The sequence below is a fragment of the Echinococcus granulosus genome, assembly GCF_000524195.1.
Source record: "Echinococcus granulosus chromosome Unknown EG_S00002, whole genome shotgun sequence".
Classification (NCBI taxonomy): Eukaryota; Metazoa; Platyhelminthes; class Cestoda; order Cyclophyllidea; family Taeniidae; genus Echinococcus; species Echinococcus granulosus.
In genome coordinates, this window is record NW_020170382.1 from 1,328,541 (window position 1) to 1,349,294 (window position 20,754).

Below are 20,754 nucleotides of genomic sequence, written 5' to 3' on the forward strand. Positions count from 1 at the left end.
ATGATGACAGCCAAAAGGTCAGAGAGGAAGAACTAAACGAGAAATTGCCTATACCCCAACTCTAGTGAATCCCCTCCCGACCAAAGACTATACGAACTTTAAAAAGTGGCGTGAAATGGGCAATCTTGACCTTTATTTCCATTTTTAAAGCAAAAAATATCAAAATTCTTGCTTTGTTTTATTTAAGATTGGTTTTTGGCTGCATAACCCCTATGCCGACCTGGGATATTGTTGCAACACTTCTTCCCAGAAAAAGCAGACTTTTGCCAAAACTCTTTTTCTCGCTACCGAAAAGTATGTTAAGATGACGAGAAGTGCTCCGGAAACCAGCAGCATTCATCAGAACGAGCCTTTTATGGCTCAGCTCCAAACAGACTCGCTGGGCTGATAGCCGTTTAGTCCAGACACAGAGAAGCTCCGGTCATATAGACCGATCCCATCAGCCAGTTGATCAAGCTTCTAAAAATAAGCCAAACGGATGGTCAAACTTAACATCCTTCGCATTATCCCCTGAGATCAGATCAACCTTCACCATAAGTCAAAATGGATCTGTTGTAAAAATGTCAATTAAAGGGTTTTTGTCCCCTTAAAGACCCAAAAAATCTTTTAAAATGTAATAATCTGTAATACCCAATTAACTTGCAGCATTGTTTAATTATGCGCCAGCTTAGCCCACAGGAGTGTTTTGTGTAGCTCGGTATTTAGTTCCCCGGAATGGTGAATTTTCCGTTCTCATTTCCATAATATTTTATTGCCTATTCCTTATCATGTCCTCGTGACTTATTTCAGTTCTTAGGTGATTTTGGTCTAGCCTTGCTTGCAGTCTACGTTAATGTCATCACTGAAGATCTTTTTTGAGTTTATACATTATTTGGTTAGACATGCATTTCAGTAGTTCTAACTTTGGTGCCTACATGCAATCAATGCTGCAACAGGAGTTTTTTTGTGGAGTTCTGTGTGCTTGAAGAGAATATATATATACTGTCGTAGTTAAGGAACAAAAATTAATTGGGACCACTTTAGTAGCCATTGTCTTACCTACTTTTAAATTTGAAGGAGAATTTAAGTTCCCATATTGAAGACACAACCGAATCAATTCCCAAAGGTAAGTCCAATGCTTCACCTCTGCGTTTTGTTAGGTCATTGTTTTGTGTCATTGATTTCTCATTATTTATACTTCTAAATTGAACTCTGGGTTCTGTTGAAGAATCGCTTTCCATATTTTTATTATTATTGCTTTTGGCTGATTTTCCTTGTTCAGACACGAATGTCTCCTCCAGTTGTCTGGCTTCTTCACCCAGATTGCATGACGATCTTACCCCCGGTCTTCCTAAAGAGATTCCTTCAGAGAAGCTCGAACCACTTTCCAATTCCGAAATCCCGCAGAATACTAAAGAAGTATTGCAAGAAGAGGCAGAAAGGCCTCCTTTGGCTGAAGGGCTCCCCATTGCCAAAGTTGGAGCAATTCAAACTCCCAGATTCGATGATGCTTTCTCTCCTGTCGTCTCAGATGTTAACTCTCTCGGAACTTCGAAACACACCGAAGAAGTGGGAATCCAAGAAATGGGGGTTGGAGAGCCTCCCTCCTTGAAGGATTTGGAAGAGGCCGCCCATGCTTCCAACCCCGATGAAGCTCTAGCTTCAGTTGGTTTGGATGATGTTTATTCTCACAAAACGCTACAACGAGCTGAAGAATTAAGGGAAGAAAGGGGTATGCTAGGAACTTCTTTTGTTGAGAATTCCACAGATGTAGCTCAAGCCTCTAGTGTGGACAGTGCTCCTGCTCTGACTGAATTGGATGAGCTAGACTCTAGTACTTCCTCGCCGACCTCTGCAACCAAGACTGATTTGCTGCAGGACCTAAAGGAGCCCGTAGGCTCTCATCCCGCTCCACATCTCCCAACTCAGGGCAATTCCCCCCTAAGTTCCCATACTTTCTTGTCTATTCAGGAGAATTCTAAGGACATCCCGGATCATCGAACACCGATCCAGTCTTCTTCTAATGCCACAAAACCTCAGGAATCTACACCAAGCGAGTCTCTTTCCATTCCTTCGAAGTCCAGCAATTCGCCCGAGGAAACCCCGAAGTCAGCGACCTCGAAGTCGCCCGCCAAGGACGGTTCAGTGCACCAAGTGAAATGGATCTCTTTTAACGGTTCCAAAGTTCCAATAATCACGCAGAATGAGAACGGACCCTGTCCTATGATTGCGATCACTAATTTCTTGTTGTTGAGGGGCAAATTGACCCTTCCTGCCAATCATGAGGTGGTCTCCAGTGATCTAATAATTGCAGCGCTGAGTGATGAACTACTTTCTCATTCTACGGTGGTCAGTTTGTTTGTGTTCTTCGTTTGCAAACGCCTATTTATGTCAGTTAATTTGTTTTTTTTTTGCTCTCAAACTTTGCACCCATTTGAGACTATGTTCTCGCTCACCTTGTGTGCGCATTTTTGAACTTACGTTTTTAAATTACAAATTCATTTTCTGGAAATTCGATTTGAAGTATGGTACGCTACTTCCTTTTTGTCTTCCATTTGCTGTGTGGTTCCGCTCTGCTTTTAGAGCTTACAAGGTAGTACAATTTTTCCTTTTCTCTATTTTGGCTTAAATGTGTGGGTTGGGCAGTTGCTCTATCTTCTCCTCGCCATCTCTGTGTTTTGTTTACATTTGCTCTTAAAAACAAAACAGACTTTGGGCACAAAGTTTAATGACAAGGTTAGTTGGATTACCTGATGCTTTTTAGTGACCGGCTATCCCATGCAAATACTCAAATTGTACCACTATTGGTTAAAGTTTGACTACCTGAAGGGGCAGTGCTGAGCAGTGCCCTGTGAACAGTCATAAAAGTTTAAAGTAGCATCATAAGTTAAGCTTTATGCTAGAATGTCAAGATTCCAAAGCTTTTTATAGTAACAGTCGCAATATTACTATTTATTATTTTTATTGAGGTGTCCAGAAGTAGGTTGTTCCATCACTTGTTCCACTAGCTCCTATACATAAAAGCATATCATCGCAGCAAACTCTATCGATAACCAAACTAATTTTTTCGATCATTTGATACTTTAGTCGGTTAATGTTCCGACTCTTTACGAAAGCTTTGTCGTCTCTCGTATTATCTTTTCATTTTTTCCTGATGTTAGCGCCCACGAATTTCATGGTGTCCCCATTAATCTACAAACTATTTCGTGAAGATTATCATTTTACTGTCCACCACCCGTTGTTTCAAAATTTGTACTGGTTCCATTTACTTTGACTACGGTCTTTCTCCTTACTTACTCCTTAAAGTTAAGCCCTGCTCTTTTCATGTAGTTTGGGTGTTTGGAAAATTAGGTCTTGCAAACTTTTCTAAGTGTGCATGAAACTGTCTCCGTGCGGCATATATTGCACTAAAACTGTCATCATTCCGTTGAATATGATCCTTTAACGTTTTTCATAGCCCTTTAGCCGTGGCGAATTTTATCCGATTTGGCACCAACTTTCTTTCCTGATGTTAATGGAATGGCATCTTTGCTTCACAAGCACTTCGTGCTGAGACCACAACCAGTGCGAATTATGGTCTCTGTGTCATGGAGATGCACTTTGTTCTGAAACAGCTAGGCAATTATTCCTACTTTGTTTCGTTATTGCTCGATGAATCCTTAAGAATTTTATAATTAATGGGATCTCACACATGGTTTTAAGAAAACGTATGACAGGATTAGTACAGGTGTCTAAATTTACCTAAACTTTGTTTGTTACCTTTAAATCGTGTTTCGCGAACGAATTGCATAAGCCCAAGGGCTATGGGCATGACACTTTTTTAAACAAGCTCATAAGGGCGCCGACGCACCGTCTGCTAATAGGTGTTGTTGTCAAAAAACTAACACGATCTCTCCAGTCATAATGGTCTCCAGGATGGCTCTATGTGAGGGACTGAACACGTACACAACTAGAATCCCCTGGTAAAATCACCATCCACTGTTCAGATGTTTTCTAGTATAACAGATCTTGTCAGTACTACTAAATGGAGGAAGCTTGATTATCCTTTGACCAAAAATATCCTGCTCACCCAATCTGTCTGGTGTTACGACTTGGTTCAACGAGTTTTTGTAATCTACCGGAGAGTATTTGTCGCATACATGTCAAGTCGGTAGTGTACTCATTAAAATAGGACTCGGAGATGTGTCGCTTGCGCACAAAATTACATCGCATCCCTAGCCCAGTCCACAGGAATCGTAGAGGCGAACATTGTTAATTTTTCACTCCTAATTAGACCCTGTGCACACTCGTTCTTATCACCCTCGCTGCCTTCTTTTGATCCCTCCAACCCTGACCTTTTTGCCAAGCATTGGCTGATGTGTTGGTTGTATGCCCCTATGCCAATTACCTAGCGAAGTGTATTCTTGTTTTAGGATTGGGATGAGGGCACGCGCTTAAACTACGAGGAAAATCTTTCCTCTGCCCTCAGCATTTTCCCCTCCCTGCAAACTGGCCTAGACATCAATGTCCGTTTCACTGGGTAAGTTCAAACTGCCCTCTCTCCACTTAACTAAACCCATATCTCCGTTTGATTTGTAATGATGTCTATCATCACTGCCTTGTGAGGGCCTCTGATATTCTAGTTTTACAGCTAGTTTTATTAACCTTTTTAGATCAGTGGTGGCTTAATATCCGACGAAAATCTAGTTTTTGGAACCATCTGCGTATCTGTTCCGAGTGGCTTTCGGCGCAAACCTTTGTGCTTTGTAGGAAGGGGCATGACTAGTGCTCAGTTGTGTCCTTAAACTCGTTCTCCTTTCAAATTTTTGAGCATATTACCGAGCTGTCTACTACCCAACTAAACACTTGTACTTTGTTTGCACACTATATGTGATAATCGAAGCGTGTTAAGTCGATGTTCCACGATTGCTAAGTTTTGAGGTTACCGTTTCCACCTTCTCAGTAAGCAGCTGGAAGTGTCCTATCACTTTTCGAAATTGCATGTTTCCTCTCAATGTATCTTGAGGTCAATTTGCCCATAAAACTCCCTCCTAAATTATAAAGTGGAATTCCTCCCATTTTCGTCCAAAAGAGTCACTGCTACCTCAGCCAGATGCTGAGGAAACGCATTTTCGACCATCTGACTTAGGAAACAGCGTTCTTTCTTGCTTGCTTTTTTGGTTCTTCGCTTTTTTCGCAAATGGATGGGAAGTGGTTAGGTCGAGTTTTTGTCTCTTCCACTAGCTCTTGCGCTGGTCCTGGCCAAGTCATGTGATCGCTCACTAGCAATTAGTCGAAGAACCAGCTTCCATTTTTACAGCACTTGTGTTAATAGCCGAACATTAGCTTCTGTGTCCCCGGTCGAAGTTCATAAAGGAACTTCCGTTCCCAGCTGATCAATTTTGAACCCGATGGTAAGTATGTCAGTCGTTTCCACGAAATATATGCTTAAAAGTAAAATCATCCAATTAGATTAACAATATGAGGTCGTAACCTCCTGTTTACATCTCACTATTCTGATGTATTGTGATTCCAATTCTGTTAAACGTCTGTCTAAGTTGCTTTCAACCTCTGGTAATATGAGAAGGTACTAACTCTCCAGATGATCTTTATGACTCGATATTTTCGAGTGAATCCTGTGTGCAATTCTTTTGTGAGCGGTTTCGATCTTTTCAACTCTGATCGTGCCTCATTACTGGTTAATTTTCCAAAATTTGAGATTGGGCTGGTTAAGATCTCGAATGTGTTCCTTCTATGGCGTTTGGAGGTGCTATCCACTTGACCGTCGATTTAGTTTTTGAGCCATCCTTAGGGACGTTTTAAGGCATATCGCTCTGCAAGTAGCTTTATCAGTAGTACTTAGAGGTGCTGGGAGATCGGCAGAATGGGTAACGTGAGCTATGCCACCATCGTGGGTACCGAATTGCAAGAAATCGTATAACGACTGAATTGTTGCTTGCAAAACTAGCCACATAGTTCATGTTTTGTTTTGGATTAATCTTTTAATTAAGTAGTCTTTTGTTTCTGCCATCACATTAAGGTTAAAACTAAATAAAAACTACTGATAGGAGCGATGTTAAGCCACAACGATCAGTCACCTTGGAAGGACATGAATTCAGCAGGCGTTGTGCAACGCGTGCTTTCTGATGAATCCACCTGTTAAGTCCTCTCTATGATCTGCGGAATAAGCGATGATGAAACCATGGGCGCGGTGTGTTAACTGATTCTATCTCCCCCTCATTCCAGAGTGTCCGATTTCGAGTACACACCGGCGTTGACCGTTTTTGATCTCTTCCGTATTCCCCTCTACCACGGTTGGGTGGCGGACCCACAGGATCGGGATTTAGTGGAAGCGCTCAGGAACCAGACGTACAATCAAGTTGTGGAGATGATTATTGACTACAAATCCTCTTCCGATCCTGCTCGCGTTGAAAAGAGTAAGTATCGCCACTTTTCATTCAACTCCGGAATTTAAACAATATTCTCTTTTGATGCTCTAGAGTTACCTCTGAAGACAAAATTTTAGACTAAATAATCACCATTGCAATCTACCGTCCTTTCGCAACTAAACACAAGCTTCTTAATCCCGCTTTTATGGAACGTTTTTGGCCCTATAAACTAAGAAAAACTTTATCCACATTTTCAGCCATAGTTTTTTTTCAATTCTCCATTCCCTCATGGCCATCTAGGGCTGATGCAAAGAAAAAGTGGTAATTATCACTTGAAGCACGACCAAGGGAGTACCGAGGACGAAGTGCACTTGCTCGTCTTCTATCCTATCCCTAGGGGTGATACAAAGTCTTCTCCAGGATGGGCTTTGGAGCGCAAAATATGCGGCCTTGCATTATTTCCCCTTGCAAGAATCGCAATAGGTTTTGGCTGCTTCTCAAGAAAAGGCCTTTCTCCTACACCGTGAATTTGTGTCGAGTATGATTGATCACATCCGCTGGAACAGTTCATGTTGAACGATTCCATCTGTAGTCTTAGCAGTGTATCTAGTCAAGGTAGTAGAGAACGGATTAGTTTTTATTCCATTTCGTTATTCATCTGAATGGGCATTACTGAGTTCAGGGTCCCTTGAGTACTCCCACGCCCCTATTTCGTCGAAATAGTCACCACTACAATCTACCATCCTTTACTAACGAGGTACGGGCTTACGGGTTCCACCTGTATAAACGTTTTATCCCTAGACGATATGAAAGGAAACTACCTCTATCTATCTGTCTATCCATCTAGCTCCATTTCCATCTTGCTTGTATTTTGTGTTCAAACGTAAACGTCTATTCGATCTGGCATATGATCATTAGGGAAACATGTAGATGAGGCAGTATATCTATTTCTCCCCCCTCCTTTCATCACAAGACCAGGCAGTCAGCAAGCAGTCCAAAATGCGCGACGCGTTTTATAACGTGTGTGAAATAAGTGAAGAATAACTAATTAGTACTCTTTGGGTCTTATTGCTTGTCAACTGTTAATGCATGACCGAGGAGGACAGATGCAAAGTGGTTGTTACCACGACTTACCCTTGCCAGTTAATGTAGATGTGGTTGAATTGCTTTAGCCAATAGTGGCACGTGGTGCTGTCTTTCGTGGTCAAGAATGGTGAGTCTGCCTGAATGTGATGTGCTATCGCCTGGTGGTTCACCACCAGAATCAAACATTGCGTACTGTTGCTTTCTGCTAATACGGATCGCGTCTTCAGCAAATGCTATACGCATTTGGCAAGTGGCTTCCGTAGCCTAGGGATTGAGTCAAAGTCGGTTCATAAAGCTGTCAAACTCGAATTTCATCCATCTTGTTAAACTAATATTCTGCGATATGGGACTGGGTCTGCAACAAGAGGAAAGTAGTGGTGTACAATGGGGAGTGCTGTACAGATAGGCTGATGCTTCGTGTTTGCGCTTCGTTACCCATGCATATAAAATCGAATGCATACTGTGCATTCCTCCATATGGGTTTGTAAAATTAAGGGGTATGGGTGGTCTCTGACACCAGCGACGGATATTACATAAGCGCAGAAAGACCAGACAAGTATTGCATTGTACTACTGTATGAGTAATGTGGTGGTGCTAACTAGTGAATTCACTCCCATCGCAGTTCTATAACATTGTCGAATACTAAAAAACAGAACCTGCTGTAGACTGAATGTCCGCTTCATGCTCTATACTGGTTGCGTAAACGTTGACATCCCACGCTCCATTGAATTAATCTATCTTCGTTCTGCCTAGTCGTTGCTCCTCCTTTTGTGTGCTTGCGCTGTTTATAGCTTATGAGCATTAACTTTCCTATCCCTCCTGCATTCAGGTCTGCTAGCTGAGGAGTTTCTCGAGACCGCAGCCTCTCAACTCACCATGCATGGTCTATGCGAGCTCTCCGAACACCTCCAGGAGAACCAACTGGCAGTCCTCTTCCGCAACAATCACTTCAACACCATCTACAAGAAGGCAGTGCGTCTTGGTTTAATTAATTTACTATCGCATCGGATCACGCTCTGTCGATCTTGCCTTCTAGAGTAACTTTAGAGCCACAGTTTGATTTCCATTTCCATAATTTGGTGGGATATTTTAGTTTAAAATTATTTCAGTAGAAGCATGATTCGTTGCTTACTCCTTTTTTAGTAAAAGTACTAATATTTCCGGAAAACTGTAATGGTTTCTTTCTTGTTGGTTCTGTTAATGTGAAATTGCTTCTAAGATTAACTTTATTTTTACTTCCTTCAAAAAATCGCAGTATTTTCTTTCTGTTTGCATTAGCGATTATGGGAACGTGTTTTCTATTCTTTCTGCTTATCGTCATATTTGATGCTAACCTGGCAAAAGTATGTTTATTCCTACCGTGCGTCTTCTGTGTGGGTGTACTTTAAATTCTTCACATGACGCTATGGGTCTTAACATGTGAACCCATCAAGTACTGCTACGCCCTATTTGGCTGCATTACCTTTTGGATAAAATGAATAGGTCGATATTTACCTGTTTGTGCTGCAAATAGTCTTTCTATATTCTGTGTAGCGTCAACTATTTTAGGCATTGGTGTATTTGTGGCAAATTAAAGTTCCTTCACTTGACCTGATTCGGTTTATCCTATCCATTTTTCTCGAGGATGTAATGACTAACTGGCATGCAAGGTCAAAGTAAACGGTTGGGAGCCCATCCTATTTGCCCAGATCTTACCGTTCGTGGGCTTTCAAATCGAATCAAAACGAAGATGATCCCAAAAGTGGTGTTTACCTAATATAATGGAGCCAAAGTTTCTTTCCGCCTCTGTAATTGGCATCTCTACTTTTGCTTTTCTACTGACGTGATGGGATCTTAAAATGGAATTGATAAATTTAGCCATAAGTATGCTTCTGGACGTCAGATTCTGCAATTCAAAACCTACTGGGATCCAAGACCCATTGGAGGGTAAAATTAGGGATGTCCATAGTCGGTGTAGAGGTTCGATCATGATAGAACCAGAAATTTCTCAATGTACCAATTCCAAAAGTGTCCTTTTAAAGATTGGAACAGATAAGAACATTGGCGGGTTGTTTGGTAGTTTTCGCTTTCCTGGTCTGTTTCTAGCTCTTTTTTACCATACCGCCATAACAAAGTTTTTTAATTACGCACTTAATCTGACTTCTATTTTTCTTCATAATTTTCTACTTCAAAGGCTTGCTAAATGTAGATTGGTCTCTTTTCATGAAAAGTTACTACTAAGAGATCTAATTAAAGTATGCTTGCCTTGAATTAAACACTTGCTGAATTATTCATCTCCGACTTGATTATTTCCTTTTCTGGAAACCCCTTGTTGAGTTGTGCAGTTAAGTCCTGTTTTGTTAGCACACTTTGGAACTTTGGTCCATTTCCAAAGGCCGTCACGTAACTTCTTATAGCAGCACGGGTTGGTAAAAGTAGTGCTGTACAGTTTTGTGTATTTTAGACAGTTTAGATCTGTCCTACTTCCACAAATATATGTGACTAGGTTCTGTTTCTCCATTCGCTTTCGCATGAACTTTTTGATTGGCAGTTTTATCATGCGCTACCTCTCCTTTTGTGCATGAGATTCGGTTCCGTGTGATGTCCAGCTTTTAACATTCGAATTCACCAAGCACAAACGTACTCTCTTTGACTCTGTATCACAAAAAAGCGTTGTTACACAGTCGGTTTTTATGTGAATGAATTGGTTGTTCATTTTAATATGAAGCAAACTTATAAAAAGGATTGCGTATCAAATTGCTTATGCGAGTTGTTCTCAGATCAACCAATATTATAAGTAGCTTGACCCCCCCCGCCCCATTATGCTTCGGTTTTTTCGCAAAAAAACTCCTCTTATACAGAATGCAAATTTAGCATACATTCCGGGGTCGTATGTAAAAGTTCACCTCTGCAACGTTCATTTACCTCATCACAAATTCTGTTAAAGGATTTTTCATCCCCTAGTTTGACGAAATTTCGGCCTCTGATTCGCTTCAACACATGTGGACTGAACATGATGGTTCCCTAATGGTGATGTAATCGAAAAATTTCGTGTTTACATCGGCTACTACTGCTTCAAGCAAGGTGGTATTGTGAATTCAGGGGTTACCTTTGGACATATTGACGAAATAGCTTATTTGCTCCGTTGCATCTTAATTTCGTGATGTCCTAATTAGCTATCTTGCTCCTCATTCTCGCTAATTAAGAATTCGTATCTATCCGATGTCATTTGATTTCATTTCAGCTTTTTGTGCAAGTCTAATGCGTTTGATTTATTTCTTTGGGATTGAAATCGTTTTCTTTGGAAGACCATGTCTTCCCAAATATTCAAAATACAGGGGTTCATTAGTTGCGTACTTTGTAGATGTTTTGTTTGGCTGTCTCTGTTTTCACCTTGGTTTCGAGAAGGCACATGTACTGAAAAGTGACTGGTACTTTTTTTAACAGAAAATTTTAAGGTACAACCCAGAACATGCGTTTGAACTGATAATCCACTCATGATAACTAAAAACAGTGCGATACTAAGGTTACTCATTGGCAAACCCACAGTTCATACTTGATGTGACGCCTTTTCTCGTCATCACAGGGTCGCATTTACGTGTTAGTGACGGACGTGGGTTTCGTGAGTGAACCGAACTTCGTCTGGGAGACGCTGAATAACATTGATGGCGATTCGCAGTTTGTGGATGGGGATTTTCGGGTCTGCACCAAGCCGACCTCCGCCACTGCCGCTATTGCCACCGCTCCCGCTTCTTCTGCTACTACTATCACACCCTCATCTGCCACCAGCCCATCAACGTTATCTGCCCCATCTACTACCACTGTTGCTGCTATACCAACTCCTTCCCAGCAAAATGTTCTAGAGTGAGTTAATCCTATTGTCCTGTTAGGCGAAAGTAATTTTCCAGCCCTCTTTTCGTTCTGCTAAGCGCCGTAAGAGCTATTGTATGAAAATGGTTTCTGTGTAGACTAGATCAGTGAAGTTTGCCACTCCACACTTCTCAAAGCTTGCTTCCATGACTAGTTGGAACGGATCGATTCAATCTAAAATGGAGCGGACTCGTTATGCCTTCTGGTGGCTAACAGGATTCCCTATCATTACTTAGTCTCTCGGCTGATCTATCAATTGTCGTTAGAATAGTTGCAGGAACACAATTAATGACCCCCTCATCTGTGAAATTCTGTAAGCACTACTGGTATGGATAATTTAGTTTAATTACAACTGAGTTGATATCGTTTACTTTTAGCAGCTGAGATAAGGAATAAGCGATGGTGCAGCTAACAAATGTACTCACGATGCTTGAATCACTCCCATAGACTATTTTCGTATTGAAAATAGGTCATTTGAGATCAGAGTAATGAATGATATAATGATCTGAGCTGGACGTCGCGCGAACCAACTTCAACCACGGTTTTGCGTAGTTGAAAACAAGTCGCTATTTGGAATGTTACGACCATGAGATGTCCATATGTCCTAAAAGTATTAGGTACGTTAGTCGTTCGGCTGATCAGCTGCGAGGTCGAGGTTTGATTATCCGATGGCCAAAAAGTTCATCCGGCTTCCGGTAGATCTCGCTGCAATAACTTGTAGTTCCTAAGGCCTTGTACGTTGACCTTACTAACTAACTGCACTAACTGACGCACAGGTATTAAAACTGGAAAGTGAGCCATGTGGGATGCAAGAACTGAGGTTAAGGTGACACTCAGTGGTGATTAATCTGAGGGCTCCAGCGGAAGTTCATTGTTCCACCTCAAACCGGCTGCAAGTACGACTTGTTAGCCAGTGAAGCCAGAGACCAGAGCATAGTCAAATAGAGCCGCGTCCTGTTACTTGTAAGATTATATGATGCAGTAGCAGCGAATTTATCTCCTACACTCAAACACACGACGAGGATGGAACACGCGACCGGGCGTCAAGACCATTCAGGTGGAAAACTGTTTGTTCAAACTGTCATGCTTGGTTAAGTGGGCAGTCAATCTTACGAGGAGCAGTGGTAACAGCAATATTAGGGAAGCAAATACCGTTCGGTAACTGAAATGGTGATCAGTAACAAAAACAAAAGTGATTTAACCAAAGGTGGAAAATGTTTTTTGGGAGAAAAATCGAGGTGGGTAATAATTATTGTCGGTAATTTACAAGGAAATCATAGATTGTGCTAGCCCTTCAATTGGTTAGCCAAGTTCCGAGTGAAGTACAGAAAGGACCTGACGAATGGGCTGTCCCTCGAACTGGAGGGTTATTTACCCGAGTACAGCCAAGCCAGTGTAAGTTGCATCAATAATAATTCCAGTCTATCCGTTTGATGATCTAGTAATTAACTGCGCTTTTAGCTTAACTTAATTTTTACCCTTATCGCAGTGTTTTGAATAACTTGGGGTGTAATTTTCTTTGAAAATAGCAGCGTAATTTGGATTAATGACACCCGGTTTACCCAACTACCCTAACTTGGAAGTTGTGGAAAAAAATTGATGAGAGAGACTATGCTTTAATAATTTATGCGAGTGGTTTCTACCGCGCTTTATGAGGTTCCCCTTCAGAATGCGAACTTTTGACAGGTTGGTAGTTAATGTGCAAGGTTTATAAGGAGGTTGTGTATGAGTTACATCTAAAGAATTGGTTCAGAAATGTTAAATAGGGTTGGATGGAGAAAGATGCTGACTGATAATTTGATAAGCAGAATGACCTGCCACCCTAAAAAAACTTATGAATTGCTTGTGTAAGCACAGGCCAACAAAGGAAGTAAAGGTGACAAGATCCTCGGAATATCGTGACTCTTAGTGCCACAATTAGAATGCGCTCAAAATGTAGCGCTAAAATACGTGGGGGGAGTGTCGCAGCCCTCGTGATTTTGGCCTTTGAGTGACCATGAGATAAGAGCGGTCGCTGTCACACGTAGATCGCATACCCAAGCAGTATTAGCCAGTCGGCCAAAATCCAAGGAGAGCACGAGCTAGGATTGTTTCTTGGACGCATTGGATAGTCGTAGATTACCAGAATTACTGGTTTTTACGTTCAACTAACCTTTAGAATCTTGCGGATACTAATCCATTCCATTGCCTTATTGTAACTAGGAGGTCCTTTCTTGGCTGGTCAGTTTGAAATGAGTTAGACCCCGAGTCAAATCAAACACGGTTAACGAATATCTTTTGCTGTTCAGATAATCAACTATCCATCTCAAGGACTGAACGAACAAGGTAACTAGCCTATTCAAATGAAGGTATTGGTGAATCTAATTTTCTTAAATGGATATTTGAACTCGAATAGTTCACGACACAGATGACTGCGGCTTTTTGGTAAATCGCAGTTAATGGCAGCACTCGTTAAATTTCAAGTGCTTGCTAAGTTTGCCCGTCCTGACTTTTGGAAATGTGTGAGTGTACCGTTGAGGTTACCTCTGACGTATTCTACGTTGAAAACCAGTAATAGTATTTGCATAACCTTCTTATCTTTCGCTCTAAGGCTGCTTTTAACTTCGAATTGAAAGACGCAAGAATATTGGGTCGGTATCGCTTTGACGAGTGAACTGAGGAGTTCCTGCTACGAATCTTACTGTAACTTTAGGAACCCTACACTGGAAAAAAATTATGATTTAACAGTTTGACTCCAATTAAGACGTTGATTGCGGAAGATTCGTGCCTAAGCCAGTCTGTGGCCGTTGAAAGTGTATGCAGGAAAGTATCGTGAACGAAAATACAAAACGCACTGAGGAGGGCAAAGCAAATCATTACCTTGACTGTCTTGCGATCTGGCATAAGAGCTTGATTCCACATGTAATATTTAGCCAAAGGTAGCGGTGGGATGATGATGAATAGCCGGGGTTAGCAACCGTATAAGTACTACCGTCATTTAAATGGAACCACAAATGCGTAGTTTAGCGTGGGTATGCAAGCCTTTGGTTAAAGCAAGTCTTTAATTTAAAAGCGACGTTTCTTCTTAATGCTTCAAAAATGTGCACGTCTAGGATGATTTGATCTGTTTTGCCTCATCGAACGACTTTTATTTACTAAAACTCCCGCCAAGTGTAGTAAAACCCCTATCGACGACAAAAGGAATAGTTTTTAACAAATCGCGTTTTTATGCCGAATAGCACACCAATTCTTTACCAAGGAGGGCATCCCGGCAATATAGCCCATCAAATTTTGTAAGCTCTCATAGTAAATCGCGTTTTATTTGAATTTTCATAAAAAATGCTTGTATTGTTATCAAGAAACAAATCTGAGCAAAAACTGAACCGAATTTGACTGTTGCATTAACTTATTTAAGTATTATATGTGATAGTACACGTTCAGCACAAAAATATTGCCGTTCTGAACAGAAAAATATGCGGTGTTGTTTTCGATGCATGTATTACCACCCAGATGTCCGCTACTATAGCACGAGGGCTTGGAAGTGACTAGTGGATTGTTATGCTGCGCTCCAGGTCATTGCTGAAGTCGGAAGTACTCATAATACTATGATAGGGAGTGTTTCACCGGCGTTTGGAAGGATTGAGGGGCTACTACCATGCCCCGGAGGCCATGCCGTCGGGCTGAAGTACAATGGCGAAGCCTTAAGTGCCCGCGTAGCCAAAACGGAGAGTTAAGCAATGCACCAAAGTACTACATAATCCCTTTTCTCTTTTGAATGGCGTTTCCGGCGCTCCTCTTAGGTAACCTCCTGCGTTGAAAATCGCAACGTAGCTAGTGCTGTAAGAAAAACATTAATGAGCCAATCATGTCAGTTACCGAATTTGCGTGTAACTGAGCCGATATTTGGTCACAACGTCACTGATTACTCTTGACAACTCCACTGAACTTGGAGTTTCCTCCTGTTTGGGGGGAAGGGGTAATATGTTGACCATCTCGTTTGCCTACAGCTAGTCAGAGGAACATCGGCCCAAAAGCAAAATCATTTAATACAGGACTAGATTTGAAGTAGTTTTATGTGATGTCCAGGCATATCTATCAGAGTCCTATCCAGCGAGAAGAGAGGTGGAGGTGGTATCGCGTGTTCACTTAATTCACATCTCCACACAGGTAAGGTAGATATTCCGTAACGAACGCTTTCCAGGTGATTCATGACCTCGTCTGTTGTCGCTTCAATTGTTACTAGTTTTCCTGCATAATACTGGACTAAATTAGTTGCCCAAGGTAGGCGTCACCCTCAACCCTTCTGTTAGGGAGCGTCACTGTTCTCTCATCCGCATTACATCCCCTTCTTTCGTTACGTTAAGGTTTAGCACTCAGTAATAGAAACTGGAGTGGTTGTAGTTTCGGATCGGTTTTGCCTTCCGCTGCCACCAATGTATAGCTTCGAGTCTTTCCTGTAGTCGAAAGTAATTACATTTGGACAAAATGTATTGCCGACGTACGGAAGGCCATGCCAATGAGTGGAAGCATAAGGACGGAACCTTAAGTGCTCGTGAAACCAGAATGAAGAGCTAGGCAAACAACCAAAGTATTACAATTATATTTAAAATATTCGATTTTCTTGAGCTGAGATCGTTGTGAGTTGCGATGATCCTACTATAACCTATATCGAAGGCTCATCCATCTCTAAACATGTATGAATTGGCAGCAAGCATGCTAGTTTGTTTCAAATCATCGAGGTGTTGGGCGCTTTACTGAATGAATTTGGCCAGGTTTATTGAACCAGTCTAGTGGGCATCAAAAATAAACTGTGGTGATGAGGTGGAAGTAGCTCCGGCAGAAGCTGTAATTACATCTTATATCTGGTTTGATACAAGCCTTGAATACCTGAATAATCCCACTGCATTATTTAAATGAATGTCAGGGAAGTGGTAAGCTTTGAAGCATCCTGCATATCAATTTTGGAGAATTATGATGGATCCTTTGCAACCTTCGGATGAAGATCTTTGATCTCCCGAATATTTTTTAATGAAGTTGTTAGTACCAACTAACTTCGCATTAGTATTACTTACCACAGCTCTACAGAAATCTGGCCATCTAACTGGGCAAAGTGACGTGTGGAGGGGTCTGTAATTAAGAACCTGCGACTGATCCCATTAGACAACTTATTCCTCTTTCTAGGAAACCTCTTTTCAGTTGCATGTAACACTAAAAATCCTGTTCAAACCTCAGCTCAGAGCTAGATTTGCAAATTTCATTCGCAATTAGCCACATTTATCAAATGGGCATCAGTTGATAACCGTATTAAAAAACGCGTAAGCAACTTACCACCGAGATGGCACCAAACCCCTTTCGTTGATAGTTTTGATGTTTCTACTGCCTCGAGTTGTGGTGAATTAAGTATTTCGCATTCATTGTGTTTGAATTTGAAATAACTAGAAGAATTAGTTGAACTAACATCTATTCAGTAGCAAGCAGCTATGCTTGATTACCTTATAATAGTACTGTGGTTAATGATGACATCTTGAAAGTCGTCTATTTGTATTGGCACTACTCCAGTCACAAGTTAGCAGTGGAGCGGGCGGATCTGGAGTTGGCGAAGCGGCTTCAAGCGGAGGAGAATGCAGCCTATCTTAAACAGCCCCCCTCAGGCTCCCCTTCCCACCGTCAACAAAACGGTGGTGGTGGTGGTGGAGGCGGTGGCAGCGGTGGACACGGTCCAGCTAAGTCTCCCTCCTCCTGGGTGAGTTCCCGTTTTGAATATGCCTGGTTTAGGTAGTTTTATCAATTTTGTCTCACATCAAAACCGGTCATTATAATGCATTCATCCCTCCCACTTTGTATTTTCAATGCTCCTGATGCTGCCCTTCCTCCTTTGAGTTGCGCTTCACTTTTAGCAACTTGAAGACTTATAAGATCTTAAGGTTAAGGTTATTTGTACAAATATTGGACATTTGATCTCCATTGCTATCCATCGTGCAGAACCTGAGGGTGGAGTAGCTGCCAAAATTGACGCGCTTTCAACTATCCTTTTTTATGACTTTGGAGATCCACCTGCATACTTTGGTCTAGTATCCAGTCAATGGAAAGCTTGACCTTTGCCTGTTGGTGTGCAGAATGGCTAGTAGTCTAGTAGCAGAGCTTTGTCATTGTACATTTCACAGTACTCGAATTGCCGTAAAATGTACAATGACAAAAGGCAATGATGTTTCTACGCGATTTCTTCTTGTCTCAGGTCTCTTCACTAGAGTAACTTTCATCTCTGATGCAAAGGCCGAACTCATGTATATGTGTATATCCTGCTCCTATACACACTTCTTTGACCAGCTTTATGTGCGGCGACGCCTAGGCGTTTTTTGTAGTTTTATGGTTTATAGAGCGTACTTGCTCAGTCATTTATTAACCCATTGATATTTACTACTCTTCAATACGGATTATCATATCATCTGTTAGCTGCTAAGAATCTTGGCTCAATATGACTCAATTTTATAGAGCAGTCACTTATGAAAAATTGTTGATCGAGCAAATTTCCTTTTTCTTGAAGTAAGTCAGTCATCATTCTTGTCCGATTTATTTGCTTATTTGTTTGCACAATTGCCTGCAGCACGAGGAGGCTCAAGAGCAGTCCAGTCTGGAGTTGGCGCGGCGGCTGCAGGCGGAGGAGAATGCGGCGTACTACTCCCAGTCCCCGGGCAGTCCCCGCTACCGACCTCGCCAATCTCCCTCCCACTCCAGTCAGCATCGGCATCGTCATCAGCGAGAGGAGTCCCCTTCCTCCTGGGTGCGTATTTGAAATGTCCGATCTTCTTAAGCACCAGGCCTGATATTCCGTAATGTCGCACCGTATCTCTTCACTTTCACTGCGATTCACTTTTTCGGCCACTATGGAGATGCGTCCTTAGCACGATTTTTCAATGCAAGAATGGTTGTCCAGTGATTCACTACTATCATCTTTTCGAACCTAGGTAGGCTTCACGAGTAAGATTAGATATGTGAGAAAGTCGGAAACAATTCTACTGATTGGTTGCACTGAACAGGTAAGCCTAACATAGAAATACCTCATTTGCAAGAACGGCAATTCGTTCACTAGCACTTGGCATCTCATTGGAGCACATGGGTCGAATGTTGATGCAAGTAAACAATTGATTGGGAAAATTTGCATGAGTAACAGAAGAAAATCAGGTAAAAATGGCTGTGTGCGTTTGGTATTTCCATAAACTGAGTTCGGTGCTATTTCATTATCATGAAAAATTCGATCTTTTCACGATGGCTGTTTAATTTGCTGGACTACTGTGAGAGGTAGAGTAAACGATTTTGCAAAGTGAAGGTTTTCTATTATGGTATCGAAGTTTGTTTTCATTATTTATTAACGCGCGTAGAAAACCGGACTTTTATTCATCAAAAGGCCAGTGGTGTAAAGGTTATGCTAATGGTATCTATTTAGTACTTAGGCGTTGCATTAGCGTTTCCGTAAGACTTGGCAAACCTGCTATAGCCAACCGGTGTCCACCACAACAAGTTTGACGAAGTAATAAAAGAAGGTTCTTGCAATTGTTTTTTTTATCATTCTAAGGTCACTTTGTTGATATGCTTCACGTATGCGATGCTGTCATTGGATGCGTTAAACGATCATCATGACCAATCAGTCGTTGGGGTCAGACTAAATTTCTTCCAAGACATGTATCAACCGGATGTATTGCACAGCTACCTCGTTGCTCATTGAAGTAGAAGGTTCAGAAGCTATAGCTTCCAATCCGAAATATGAAAGCTAATGAAATCTGTCTATTCATGGGGATCGGTGATTTTTTTAGTGAGTTGACGTCTCTTGTGGTCCCGATTACTAGTAGTGGGCGACGTGATAACACTGGTTAAACTGCAAATTCGTCTTTCATGTACTGGCTCATCCGTTTGATCAAGGTCAAAGAGCTTTGTGATGGGTTTTACGTTTAGGTTAGATTTGTTTGCTACCACATGCGCAGACGAGTTATCATTTAAGATAGGAATTGCTGGGTACTTTTGCTGCTTCTCGCCTTAACTAATTTGCACTAGTTTTTTTAGTGGAAATCGGATATTATGCCCATATTTGATGACCCACTTGGATGTCTTTTGTTGAATTCAAGGGCTTTTCTTGCATTCTTTTTTAGTGTATTTCTGCAAAGTAATGCTCTGTAGGATGCATTTATTGCTAGGTGCTTATTCAATCTGTTTTTTCATTGTCGAAGTAAAGCTACGAAAGTTTTCTTTTTGAAATTTGCTCTTGCGTTGCTATCCAACATGAAAACTTAATACAGTGAATTTCATTTATTTTTTGTTTTGAGGGTTCATCAAGATTTCATCTGATGCTCTGCTAGCGCGGTCGCGTTCTTACCCCCTCTAATTCGGAGGTCATGTAGACCTCCATGTGGCTAACCATTAACCAGTAATTAGTCCGATTGAACTACTTCCATAAAAGGGTTTCTTATATCGACCCTTTAATTTGGAATTTTAAGCCACATATTTACCGAATTTGCACTCGTAACAGTTTGATCAGTTGCATGATTGTTCGTGGTGCAGCGTAAGACAAAAATAACTATTCTGAGAAATGGAAAGAGAAGTCTGTGGGGACTACTAGGCAAAGAGGTACCCGTTTCATGCCCAGATAGCAGACGACAATCCCCAAGGTGTATCCATTTTTTGTTCATCATTTCACCCCATGCGAACTAGGGGTTGTCCGGTTTTTTGCCCACAATTCATTACACCAGTCGTATTTTTGGATGAGAGGGAGGAAGTCCATCTCATCCCCACCATCAGTCACCGCAATTTCCTTATGGTGTTTCTTCATATAATGTCCATTACCTTAGTACTATCATTAGACAATCGCATGCTTGACAGCTTGAAAGGACAACTGGTAAAAAAGGTGACCAAGGTGTGTGTTTTACAGAACCTAGGTTTTAGTTGAGGAGTGGTTGTAATACTAACTATTCCAAATAATTCTAATACGAAAAGCGTGCGAATTCGTTTGGGCAACTTCTTTGCCCTTACTTTGTGTACAGATAACAGATTTTGTAGAATTACAATAGCCACACACTCACAAGACGTAAAAAATAGCCTGCCAGCGTTCATTAAAGTCCTGAGTTTGTGTACAAATTGCTTGTGATGCTCATGCAGTTTTTATTTTGCGGTTTATGCACTTTGCTGAACCTCCATGACCCTTCCTTGAATGAACTCGTCTTGCCCTGTGAAAAGCCAGGAACGGGCACTTCATTTGCTCCCTCGCTAAGCTTAAGTCGGGTTGTTTTTTATGCGTATGTGAGGTCACGATTAATTTTTTTGCCTGCGTGAATTGTGCTTTCATCTATTGCTTCACCTTTGACTATGTCATGATATTCTCTCGCGGCCACTGCTTCAGCATACTCATCAGCTATCAGTACCTCTTCTAATTGAAACGCTGAATGCAAAGCCTTCGGGTTCACCAATTTCACGAAAGTGCCATCATGATCCAATGTTTCATGTG

The 20,754-nt window shown here is 41.5% G+C and overlaps 1 protein-coding gene across 1 annotated transcript; it reads left to right on the forward strand. All coding sequences in view use genetic code 11, as the record gives it.

Moving 5' to 3' along the window:
• Window positions 1-212: 212 nt before the first annotated feature.
• Window positions 213-19,654, forward strand: EGR_00514 (hypothetical protein; the record flags this gene model as incomplete). The annotated part of the gene is made up of 10 exons (XM_024489763.1): window positions 213-294; window positions 1,262-1,872; window positions 1,951-2,328; window positions 4,392-4,498; window positions 6,205-6,395; window positions 8,263-8,405; window positions 10,999-11,276; window positions 16,821-17,004; window positions 17,866-18,042; window positions 19,613-19,654. The coding sequence occupies 10 exons, from the start codon at window positions 213-215 to the stop codon at window positions 19,652-19,654; spliced, it is 2,193 nt and encodes a 730-aa protein (XP_024355760.1).
• Between the last annotated feature and the right edge of the window lie 1,100 nt (window positions 19,655-20,754).